The 13,002-nt window shown below is 38.1% G+C and overlaps 1 protein-coding gene across 1 annotated transcript in view; it reads left to right on the forward strand.

Moving 5' to 3' along the window:
- The first annotated feature begins 1,074 nt into the window (after positions 1-1,074).
- The window catches only part of rasgrf1 (Ras protein specific guanine nucleotide releasing factor 1), a 33,013-nt gene continuing 21,085 nt past the window's right edge, over positions 1,075-13,002 (forward strand). The window contains exons 1-4 of the mRNA XM_042495965.1: positions 1,075-1,855; positions 9,592-9,698; positions 9,956-10,103; positions 12,870-12,962. Coding sequence (XP_042351899.1) covers positions 1,580-1,855; positions 9,592-9,698; positions 9,956-10,103; positions 12,870-12,962 — 624 coding nt within the window. The 5' untranslated portion in view covers positions 1,075-1,579. The remainder of the gene's footprint in view (positions 1,856-9,591; positions 9,699-9,955; positions 10,104-12,869; positions 12,963-13,002) is intronic.

Genomic DNA, 13,002 nt, shown 5'->3' on the forward strand with positions numbered 1-13,002 from the left:
CAATTTGAAACCTGAGCAATTTGGCTTGGTTTTGACAAAAACATGTGAAGGTGGCAACTAGCAACTTAATGAATAACTTAAAAATTTGTAAAAAAAAAAAAAAAAAATTGTAGAAAGTTACAAACAAATTACATGAAAATAATCACAAAGAAAGAAGGAAAAAGAAAAGTTAAAAAGACAACAAAAATGACCTCCAAAAATTGCATTTTTCCTTTGTTTAGCTAATATTTTTTAGGTTTGCTGAACATTTCTTTCCAAGTAGCTCAGTATGTTTTGCCCATGTTTTTTGAAAGAAATCACACCATTTTTTCTTTAGTGGTAGGAGTCTCAATGCATCAAAAAAACAACTGATGTCGATTCAGGTGTTTATTGTCACAACAAACATATGAAGCTTTTTTTATATTTATTTATTAATTTATTAACTTTGAGGAACAAAAGCTAATGTTTTAAATTTAATTTCATTCATCACCACCCACCCACCCCCCAAAACCTATGCCTATGCATACATTTATATATATATATATATATATATATATATATATATGGTATACATACATACATACTTGTATGTATGCAAATACAATTGTGTGGTCCTTTATGTTTAAGAAAAATCTTCTTTTCTATTTTTATTGACATGTAACTTGAGGGCGGCAGTTCATGATTGACTTTGAGATGTGTGACAAAATAATGTAGTTCCATTCACCTACACCCACACTGGTTGAAAGCCTTGAGAGAGACAATAGTGGACTCAAGACGCACATTGTAGCCTTTAAATTGAAGTAGATTAAAGATTTTTGCTCTGATTTTAAGCTGTAGACTAAAAATATTGTCTCCCAGAGGCTCAACTGCACCAAAATATGACTCCTTCGGGTCATAGAGCAACTTTTACGGTTTTATGTAACCACTCCAAATATCTACACTGATTTCTTGCTTTGCATGAAGATTATGCTGGGGGGGGGGGTTAAAATGCGTTTATTCAGCAGCCTGTTAAATGGCTGATTTCTGTCTGCCATGCTCCGTGTTTCTCTCTTGTATCCTCAACACTTCCTGCTGTGGGCTTGAGAGGAAACTCAACTTATGCGGCATCTTGTTGAAAACGTCCCTGTCCAAGGTCCTGAAATCTGCTTTACCAAGCATGCGTCATGTGACTTCACCCAGCACTGCCTAGCTCAGCACCAAGCCTACTGGTTTCTGGAGATTTCATGTGAGAAAAGGACGAACCCCGAACCCCTTTCCCCCTCATCTTGCGTTGTTTAGACTGTTTCTTTTTTTCACCCTCCCGCCGTTTTTTTGGCCCGTTTTTTGCGTATCGGATAATGTGGACCTTTGAAGCGCTCGGAGTATGACAAAAGATTTTTAGGATGCTGGACTTGTGCTGCTCGTTTTGTTCCTCTCTTTTTACTTAAATGCAAACACCGTGAATGCGTCGGACAGAGTGGACGAGCCTGCTGCTATAGTGGTTCGCATTCAGAAAGTCGTCCTGTCTTTTCTTGATTTTATTTTATTTTATTTCTCTGGAGCGACTTCAGGAGGATGTAACGACCGATTAACCTTGCACAGCTTAAGTGTCCTCATCAAAATGCAGAAGGGAATACGACTTAATGATGGTCATGTCACCTACCTGGGGCTTTTGGCGAAAAAGGATGGTACAAGACGCGGGTGCTTGAGCAAAAAGAGCTCAGACAACACGAAATGGCACACGAAGTGGTTTGCTTTGTTACAAAATGTGCTCTTTTATTTTGAGAACGAGTCCAGCTCGCGACCCTCGGGATTATACCTGTTGGAGGGATGCATATGCGACAGGGCGCCTTCACCGAAACCTTCACAGTCAGCCAAGGAGTGTTTGGAAAAGCAGGTATGGAGAGCGCGCGCGCGCACACACACAGGCTCTCTCTCTCTGCCTTGCGCTCACTGCTTTATCGTTTTATTGCAGGCTTCATGTTAAAATATTGACGAGGTGCAACACTGAGGGTAAAATTTGCTCCTGCGCTGCAAACGCCTTTGAACTATTTTAGTCGCGAACAAAGCGCTTTTCTTATGCGTATTTTCTCCTTATACCCAATCGCATCATGACCTCAAATCCAGCGCAGCAGAAAAGCACGAGGTTTCAGATTGCTGTATTGCACGTTATGTAATCCATGCATGGCATTAATGATGAGGTAACAATATTAACACCTAATGATATTACAGCAGCCCTGGCACTGGGCTATGCGGTGTTTTTGCTTTAGGTTGCAGCAAACCCGAGCTTGATCCCTTTTTTTATTATTGTTTTTGGTGGGAGAGTTTGCAGTGGTGCATGACATGTAAATTGATTTCTGTTCTCATCACGGTGATGCATTTGCATCCTGGTTGGTCACATATTTTGTTTTTGACTTTCAGTCATCATCTTTTTTGACGTTTTAGGGCGGAGAGTGATATACCTAATGCCCCTTCCAATAAAACATGCAAAAAAAAGTTGTTGCCTCGAGGTTTCCATCTCGTGGTGAAATGTTGAGATTGCAGCTGATGCTGAAGAAACAGCAGGGTGCCAGTGATCAGCCAGCTTTGGTCTAGATGACCTGAATGAAATGGCTCAGTCTAATAACTGGAGTGCATCATAGATGGTAATTCTTTCATCACATTTTTTATTAGTTTTTTTTATTTGATGGATGGATTTCACACATTGCTATGATATTGTTAAGACTACATGTAGCTCATTTAAATCATATCTGCAAATGAACCATCTGCTAAATCTCCTCTGGCTGCTTCTTAACGCAGTAAAACATGGAGAGTAGAAAGGTTAACAGGTCTGCTGACATTGTTCTTGGGAACAAACAGTCGAGGAACATAATGCCTCACTGCCACTGGCTCTCCTCTCCCCTCCTCTCCTCTCTCCAGGCTCTGTGCCTGACTCTGTAGGTAGGGCTGCAATCCAAACTGAGTCCAGGCTCTTCCTGTGAACAGCTGCCTTTGTGCTGACGAAGCAGAATGCAACACACAGGCTAATGTTGTGCTCTTACAGTTGCTTTAAAAGCCTCCCCTGAAAGAAATTTGGATTATTTTTTTGTAAGCAGTGCTGTTTCCTCTGCATTGTATAGTTTTTAAATGTGAACACGCTGAGAAAAGCCTGATGGACTGAATTCATGATGAAGTTGGGAGAAGATGCTTTTTGTTCTGCGAATCCTGCGAGTGAAAGCACTAAGAGGAGCACAAATAATGACTGACTAATGTGACAGGCTGCTGGACAGTTCCCCCTCATTGTAAACAAACAAACATCCTTAACAAGGACAAACAAGACAACATCACCTCTATCTCCATCCCCACCTGGATTTGTTCTTTTGTGGTTTCACCAATCCACCATAATCCCCACATTATATTTATCCTCAAATGGAGTTAGTGTGAAAATGATAATGCGTTTGAGCCCAAGGTTTCTATGGCAACCCTTATTTGCATCCTAAAGAATGATGCAGTAGGAAGAGGCCAGTAATAGCGAGAGGAGAAGTAGTTCATGTCGCATCTTCTCCTATTAATGCGAGCACTATCTGGTCTAAATTTGTTCCTTGCAGTACCTCGGAGGGGTCAGTGTCCATTTATAGAAAACACAGCTTGCTCAAACTGGGAAACAGCAGCGCTGAGACCAATAACACGAGATGCTTCACAAGCAAGAGGCTGTAAATCTAAAGATCTTACTAATATGCAGCAGTAAAGTATGATGCCATGTTGGTATGAAGAAGACTTATATCCAAACTAAAGCTGCTCATTAAAATGAAAGCAGATTCAAGTAGAGTAATTACCAAAACTTAGTTCTCCAGGGAATATACCACAGTATAGATCTCATTAAGTGATTCAGGAAAGTCCTTTTATAGTGTTGCAACAATACAAACAAGCTGTTGATCAGTCAACAATAATTATACACGACCAAGGGCAAAGGTTTCACTTCAACACTGGGGGGTGGACACAAACGAAGCAGGGGATTTTGGGGTCCTCCTCTAAAAATATGTGAGCACTAACCATTTGAGTCAAATGGTTTGAATTCTTTCAAAAAAACATGGAGAGAATGCAACAATTTAACAAAACGTGGCCCCAAAATTTGCACAAAAAAAAGTAACGTTACAAGAAAATAACCTGAAAATAAGCAAAACAAAAAAATTTCAAATTTTTTTTTAAAAAACTCTAAGAAGTGCTGATATGTAAATATATATCTACTTTATGTAATTTTTTGTCACATAAATTTCAAATATAAAAACACTATTATTATTTTTAGTTTGCGGGACATTTTTTGGTTAATTTTCTGTACAGTTCATATATTACATAGCCAAATACAGTTTTTCTCTATTGCTTTGGCTCATTTCTTTTTACAGAAATAACATTCTCAAAACTCATTTGCCAAAATAGCCTCTATGGTTCAGCACACACCATAACTCAACTGCAAAAGGTCATATCTCACCCAAAACAGTAAACTCATGCTTCAAAACAAAATCATTTTCTTGTAGAAATAGTCAATGCCACCAAAATGATCAAAATGTTGAGATGTTTTGTCAGTATGGCAGTGAACACAGGAGGGACTCAAGAATGCAGACTTGACTCAGGAAAACTCAGCAAAGAACAGTTCTTTAATCAGGCAGAGTTTGTACACAGAAACTTCACAGGATGAAAGTATAAAGTCTACAAGACAAAAAGGCAAGGTCAAAATCCAAAACAGCTGATAAGCTATCACGATGGAAAAGGGAGGAGAATTCGCAGATTAAATACTCTTAAGCAAGAGGAGACAACGAGACACAGGTGCAGCACATTAGGACAGGGCAGGTAATCACACAGGCGGGAAACACAGGAGGGCAGAGAGTGAAGAGACCTGGAACTAGACAACATGTAAGTATCAAAATAAAACAGGAAACACAAGATGAGAAACACTAGGGAAAAAGACAAAAAAATTAACCACCAGGACAGGGTATGCCAGAAAACTTTTACTGTATTTTCAGTTAAGTAAAGTAACTGCCGTACATCACAGTAAACAGAAAACATACACAGCACAATATACTGTGATAAAAAAAAGTATCAATACAAAAACCAGGAAAACAATGTATATCTTACAAAGTAAAGATGCCTTACCAGGTTCCTTTATTTTTAGAAATTACTTATTATTTTCAAGCTCTAATGTCTGAAAACATTCATATTCATTTGTAGCACCTGTCATCTCACTTGACATAATGTGTGACTGGTTATCTGAGATGTTGGAAATTCCTCCTCCATTAGTCAAATTCAAGTTTCACATGGCAGGCAATTTACCAATTAGACAGATGATCCATATAAGTAAAGAAAAACATTTTTTAGGTAATTTTCTTGTTGCCTTTTACTAATTTCTAGCAATTTGTGGTACATGTACAAAATTGGTCATTATGTTTGCAAAAAGAAATGTAACCAATATACACAGTTTTTATTTGGTCCGTTAGCTCATGAAAGGCCACTGAACGCAGCACAAGAAAAATGATGTCAATCCAGGTTTCAAAGGGTAAAACACTGAATTTCCTGCATTCTAGTGAATTTGAATGCTCCAATTTCATGCAGCAATTCATGGTTTAAAATGTATTTCATTTTGTCAGAATTGAAGTCCTCTGCTACTTTGCATGTTGCATGGGGGCGGGAAGCTCTCAATATTGAGAAATATTGACAAATGTTAATATTGCATCCCCCAAAACTTTTGGGGTGCAGACACGGTAACATGGGTCTAGGGGTCAATTTTTAGCATCAAACACTTAATTTCCAGCATTTTAGTGATTATATGCACACATTTCTGGTGTAAATGTTTTGAATTTCATCAAAATGTAAGTTGTCTAGATATTAAGGGGGATATGCCCCCTGCGTCCCACCCGAATTCTGCACCTATGAATAAGACAAAATAACTATTCCTCTCATGTCAATTGAATTATTTACTGAGTCACAGCACAGCAAGAGTAGCCATTGAGTGTTGCTACAAATGATCATAGATTTAAGAGCAAATAATACTGATGTTTCCAAATGATGTGTTTTATAAATGACACATTAATCTCATATATGTCTGTTAAGATCAGCAATGATAATTAAAGGTGCATGACTCAGCCATAAACACAAAGCAGGAAGCAGACAGTGTGCTTAACATTGCCTCACACCAGACACTCGCCGTACTCTCCCAGAGATCATGAGGGAAAACTACAACAACATACATGCCTCTCTGCCAGAAATAGATTTTCTTTGACGGTAGGATGAATACCTAATGAATGTGAAGATGGAAGAGCAGTCAGCCATGAATAATGATCAGTTGAAGGTTGATAGGCGCCTGTTGAACATCTGCAGGCCAAAGATTAGAGTCTGGGCTCCCTCAGCATGGCTGGAGCAGTCCACAGGAAAGGTGACGTTTGACTCATGGGAGTTGTGGTATTGTTTTTTCATAGCACACTTTCTGAGGTCTTTGTTACATTTTAAAAAGTAATATATGCTCTTATCAAAAAGGCTAAAGATGATATAAACCAAAGAACACAAATGTATTACACTTGAAATTCAAGGAAAATTGCCTTTATAAATGCAGGTTGTATTCTTTCTTTGATATAAAAAAGATATTTTTTACCAGTACAGATATTTTTAGCAGCCCTTTAAGCTCTTTCTTGTGGAGTAGAACATACTTGTATCCACTTTGCAAAAGTCAGACAAACTTATTTTTAATATAACAGCAATGTTTGCCCTGTTTATCCAAATTGTTACACCATAGTGTCATTTAATGAGTGATAGCGGGCATGTTTAATCTGTTAGTATGTAAAGGTTTTGTATTCAAATTTTTATAAAGGCAATTAAGGTACTATCAGCAAGATGTTATTTAGCAGAGATGTGGAAGTGTATTGACTTTAGACTCATCTTGGAATATCCGAAAAGACTTGCTAATTGTATTAAACTTCAACCCTTTAAGACCTAAGAAAATTGGAAACTAATAATACTAATAATACTATTAGGTATGTATATGAGAATTATAAATACTGTTTTTCCCTAGCTTTTTTGCATTTATCCCATTTATCGACTTTTTTTCCTAGCTGTTTAAAAAAATGTTTTCTAAATCTATTCTTGCTTTAGGGAAGATTTCTTACCAAGTTGCTCATTGCTTTTTTTCCCATGTTTTTTTTTTTTTTTTTAAATAAATCAAACAAATCTGCTCAGGGTACAAAAGTTTAAATACTTGTGAAAGGCAACTGAAAGCAACTCAAGAAAAATGGTATCACTCCAGGTTTCAAAGGGTTAACTCAAGGCTTCTCTTGGACTGGAACGTTTTCACTTGAAAATTCTTGATATCCTTTCTCAAACCCAAAGATTAGAACGTTTATTATTTAAGAAGTGTGCCACAAATCAATTCATTTTTCTTCCTTTCCCAAACTGACTAACATTACCGCTGTTTATTACCAGCTATCAATACCCCAGATCCACTTTGTTTGAACCAGTCCAACAGCATCCAATCAAGTTGCAGAAGAGAAGCACAAAGAACTAACGTTACATGACTGAGCGCCAGCTGGAAAATCTAATACAATTTATCTTTTTTTTTTTTACAGAAAACATGCAAAGGAAGAATCATTTCACAGAAAATGCTTTACAAATTTGGGAAGAACACATTACAGTTCTACCACATGAGTTGGAAAACAGGACAGAAATATATCCATTTTTTTTGTTGTGGTGCTGGTTGATAATGCTATGCATTCTGAAAGTGCAATGTCAGCAGCATTTTTTTATGATTAAGTTCAGTTTTACTTAAACAAACTGAATCGTTTAGGTTTTAGGACCTTACTCAGCACCTGAGTGCAAAGACTTAACTTAGGGTGCTGAGCCCAGAACTCCAATGTAATGAGTGTCGGCTGCAGATAATGTCCTTCTTAATAAGTATGAGTATGATCCAAGTAAAATGTGTCAGTATCCATGCTCCTGATGAAAGAAAATCCTCATGGTGACTGTGGTCGATCTGTTGTGATCAAAAATGATCTGAAGCTCAATCCTGAGAGGATGGGTTTTTTTAATAAATTCTCATCAAACCAAATATTAGGTGTAAAGGCCCAGACACACCAAACCAGCAGCCAACCAGCATGCTGTTCTGCACCTGCATGAGAGGAAATACCCCTCCACACCACCAGATAGCAGTCATCTGTAAAAAAGAGAAACGGGAAGACCATCTTGAAGACCATCTAGGTAGCCACTTAGCACATTAGCAACACAATTCACAGTAATAAGAACAAATCATATTTACCTAGCGCTAGTGAACAATAACACAAACCATAAGGAAATGTTTCTGGTAAAAAGCACAATGGCTATAGAAATATAATCTTACCTTACCCGAAAAGTTTATTTAAATCTCACTTCGCCTTGACTTTAACTGCGTGTTTTCTTTCCTCACTTCTGTTTTTCGTTGCGCTAAGCTGAACTGCCAATCAGAATGATTTCATTCACCAGCGGGCTCCACTGATGAATTTGCAGGAAAAAAAGCCAATGTGGGTTGACAAAAGAGAGGGGACAAACAGCAGTGACTAAGATGATGGATGCTCACAAACTGCCCCACATTGACCAATGACTGACCGTCAGCTTGGTGTGTCAGGGCCTTAAAATCCCATCTTCTGGTTCAGCCCCAACCTTTTCCGATTTAAGACACCCCTAACATTCCTAATAGAAATGGATACGGATAAGATGGCTGGTTGAAAAGATACAGATAGAGATGATGGTGTGTGTACTCATCCCTACTTATTTATGACCTGCAGTACAGTAGGTTTGATTTGAAATTGAAATTGTAAATATGAAATATACCAAATGGAAACACGTCAATTTAAAAAATTCCCATTTATCAAAAAACAGTTTTGATGCTCACAATAGGTGGTATTTCAGGTGATTCGAGAAAAAGACATATTTTGCAAAACTGCAGTGGAAACACTGTTTTTGGCATTTATAGCTCACATGATGCCATGGTTATGCGCTTGTCAGTAGGAACTGGCTCCCTCGGGCATGATCCCAGCTAAATATTTTGCACAATTTTGAAACCCCAAATTTTTTCCTATCAGTGATCCGTACTTAACCTACAAAACCCATAGAAAAGACTTGAATTATATGATGATAATAATAATAATAATAATAATAATAATAATAATAATAATAATAATAATAGTAATAATAATAATAATAATAATAAATGTGGTGATTTTCAGTTGAGCTTCAGTTGCTAGGAAACAGGTATCGCTCAGTTATGTAATTGGCCGTGGCTCCAGCCTCCATGTCTTATGGCAATTCCTCCTGGGAACCAGAGGCATCCCAGGAACCAAGCTGGGGGAGGCTTCCCTCAGTGTGCTCCATCAATTGCACTGGTGGGCGAAGAAGATGTGGCTTCCCCAGGCCCTGTGTGGTTTTAAATCACCCGCTTGATGTCTGCGGCAATGAAGCAGCTGAAAAATCACAAAGACAAAAGCAGTGGCGAAGTTTCAGTTAAGCCACTATATAATAGATTTATCAAGTAGGTATGCAATAATGAATGCTCCTCTCGCTGTACAACATATAATATGTTGGGTTAATGCTAGTCCTGTTATTTCTAACAGCAATCCCCCCCCCCCTTGTTTGTTTCAGTACTATTTCACCGTCAGCTTCACCCATGAAAACCAAAAGGCGCTCGAGTTACGCACAGAAGATGTAAAGGACTGCGATGAATGGGTGGCTGCAATATCACACGCCAGGTAAAGGCACACATCATTGAAATGTGAAGACACAGCAATTAGAAATTGAATAAGTCGGTGCTCAGTGTGCAGGGGATGTTGCCATGGTTTCAAAAGTGGGGTTAACATATGAGGAATGACAGAAAAATGCTCACAAGAAAAACCTGATTGCTTTAATGTGAGATGAAACTACACACACTGATGTGAATTCATTACTCAAGCTGCAAAACTGTGCGTGTGTGTGTTTGTGTGTTTGTGTGTGTGTGCATGTGTTACAGTTACAGAAACTTGGCCAACGAGCATGAGACTCTCATGCAGAAGTATCTTCATCTGCTACAGATTGTGGAGACGGAGAAAACAGTTGCTAAGCAACTTCGACAACAGATAGAAGATGGGGAAATAGAGATTGAAAGGCTTAAGTCAGAGGTAATATTCACTGTGATGCCTTTACGCTGACAAGTGGGGATGTAAACAAGTACATTATTTGGATATGGACAGATAATGCAATCAGAACAGGCACAAACAATATCCAAATTTTGCAGTAATATTTGATTACAATTGACACATTATGCCACAAACATCTTACCTCTTGTTCTGAGAGTCACATCTAAACACACGTTGCTATAATCTGCTGAATTTACTGGTTAAATGTTGTTTTTTAAAATTATTTTTGTATTTGCGTATTTATTTGAAACAGTTTGGCATCCTGAGATGCAAGATTTCAGATTTTTTTATGACAAAGTGAAATCAAATCCATTTAAGATAATTAATAATTAAAGTACAATAATTAAAAACGCCCTTCTTATTACTGTAGATCTTGGCTTATTATCATCATTTTTCATCATTATCAAAGTAAGTCAGGTGATTGGTTACTGTATAGTTTGTACAGGAACTGCCAGACGAACAAGCACGACTTATAAATTGTTGCATTGAAGCCGAGCACCGGGAGCTACTTGAGCAGATGTTATGGACTGCCTCAAAAGTGTAAACTAATGGGCTAAGAAAGATTTTCAGATTTTTTCAATAGCTTGCTCATGTTTTATCAGAAATGCTTCAGAGCTTTATCTTCCCATTCTATATACGACAGCGGCATTTTTTGACACTCAAAGCAACTGCTGTAGTGTGTGCAGCATACTTTGCGTCAGACGTATGTAACTTGAAGTATTTGGCGTAAGTCACATGACGTTTTTGTTACATCAGCAACAAACATACTTATTTTAAGTTTAATCATGTACTTTTGTTGCCTAAACCTGAGGAGGTAAACAGGTCTGACCGTCCAGTACTGATGCTGGAGGTATACCCAGAATGCATAGTCTGACGTGTAGGTCAAGGTCAGTGTTGGTATTTGAAAAAGTTCAGTGAAAAAGAGGTTTTGCAGTTCTGACTTGTATTTTCCTACTGTTTAAACCTCTTCTCTAATTCTACAATAGTATTAATTTCCAGGACAAATAACAATGAGAAAACATAGCTCTTTTTCTTGCACTCAATATTTTGTTATTTTGTATGTTTTGTTAGCAGTAAAACATGTACATACACAGTATATATGAGGAGTGTAAATGAAAACAATTTGAACACTGGGCTATAGATCCAAATACACCTGTTTTTGTAAGATAAACATATTGGCACGACATTATCCTACTTGGGATCTGTTGATGTTATTTTGACCAATGACTCATTAGACGGTTTCCATTAACCCTCAAACTGTGCAAACTGAAATTGCAAATATAAAATACACTTCATGGAAACACCTCAGTTTCGAAAAAAAACAACTACTATTTATTGCAAAAAAGTTTTTACGCTAACATGAGGTGGTATTTCAGGTGGTTCAAAAAAGCCATATTTCAAACTGCAATGGAGACACTTTTCTTTTCTAGGTCACATGATGCTGTGGCAATGTGCTAGTAGGAACTGGCTTACTCATGATGCAGCAGGTGCTACAAGAGGCGTTATTGCATCACATAACTCAAAACAATTCCTTTGTGAAATTGTGGATTTTAACCTCCCAGAAATCATGGCCGCTGTCATGTATAAAGGGTTTCCCTTTCCATTATCGCTCCATAACACGCCCGCTTGAGCTTCGACTGGAAATAATGACGGCTAGTAGACTGCAATAGAAATAAACCCGCTTTTCAGTGTTATCACAAGAGGAGAAGTCGCATAACGTTGCAAGAGAAATTACATAACATCAATGGAATAGTAACACAGACATCTCACAATTGAATTTTATTGACATTTCGAAAATCTTGTTTAATCTCTTGCTCAAATCTGTAATGGAAACCCAGCTAGCATCAAAACATCCAGGATTTTGTCCTCTTTGATCAAACCACAAGAAGCAAAGATTACAGGATTTCCTATCTATAGACAAATATGTGGCAGCCACACACAATATTAGTGAGATCTGCTGTAAACAGCCATCCTGAACTGGCACAATAACACTAGATCACCACTTCTTCTTGTATCACACAGTCATTCCTTTCCAAGAATTTGTCTGCGTCCCATCCTCCTCCTCCTCATCCTGCCGGCACAACAAGTAACAGCTGAACCAGTGGGGAAATGATGGATTATGCTGATCATTGTTATGTTTTTCTGGCATGTGTATAATGTCGTGTGAGAGGACAGAAATGGAAGTGCTGCCCCGTCACAAAGACGTGACCGGCCTAACCGTTCTCCACTTTGCATCTCCTCTCAGAAACAATGCCTCGAAAAGGGCTGCATCCCCGGCTGTATTCTTCACATCAAATAGTCATTTTACTTTAATGTGCAAATGTGATGCTTGAAATCAAATTATGTGCTGAATATGCATGAACAAGGCTTTATATTACATCTCTTCTATGAAATGCAATGACAATTAACTCTCTCGCCATCTACAAAGTAAATTGAGACACTTAGCTTCAAACAGTTTAAGGCAGCTGTAGTTTGTCTTTTTTTTAGCACCTGTTTACCTCTTGTCAACATGCAGGACAGTTTGGTACATATTGCATTAAAATGACCAATGTAAATAAATATTGATGCAGACTTGGTACCAGCCAAGTGAGCACAGCTTAGTCAGGCTAATGTCTCAGTGTTGACAGTGCTCACAGGTCATGTCCTGTTGACTCAGTCACTTTGTTTTCATGCTGCTACAGTAAGTGAGAAGAGGAGAAATATGTGAGTGGGAATGATTGGTCTTTCTTGTGGTTGCCTCTGCGGCAGATCTCCACACTGCTCAAAGACAACGAAAAGATTGGCGCCAGCCCTGCGGCCGTGCCAACCGATGACGACACAGAAATCAAGAAAATCAAAAAAGTAGGATTCAAACCGTTGCTATATTTTTTTAGAGTATCTT

The sequence above is a fragment of the Plectropomus leopardus genome, chromosome 11 (assembly GCF_008729295.1).
Source record: "Plectropomus leopardus isolate mb chromosome 11, YSFRI_Pleo_2.0, whole genome shotgun sequence".
Taxonomy (NCBI): Eukaryota; Metazoa; Chordata; class Actinopteri; order Perciformes; family Serranidae; genus Plectropomus; species Plectropomus leopardus.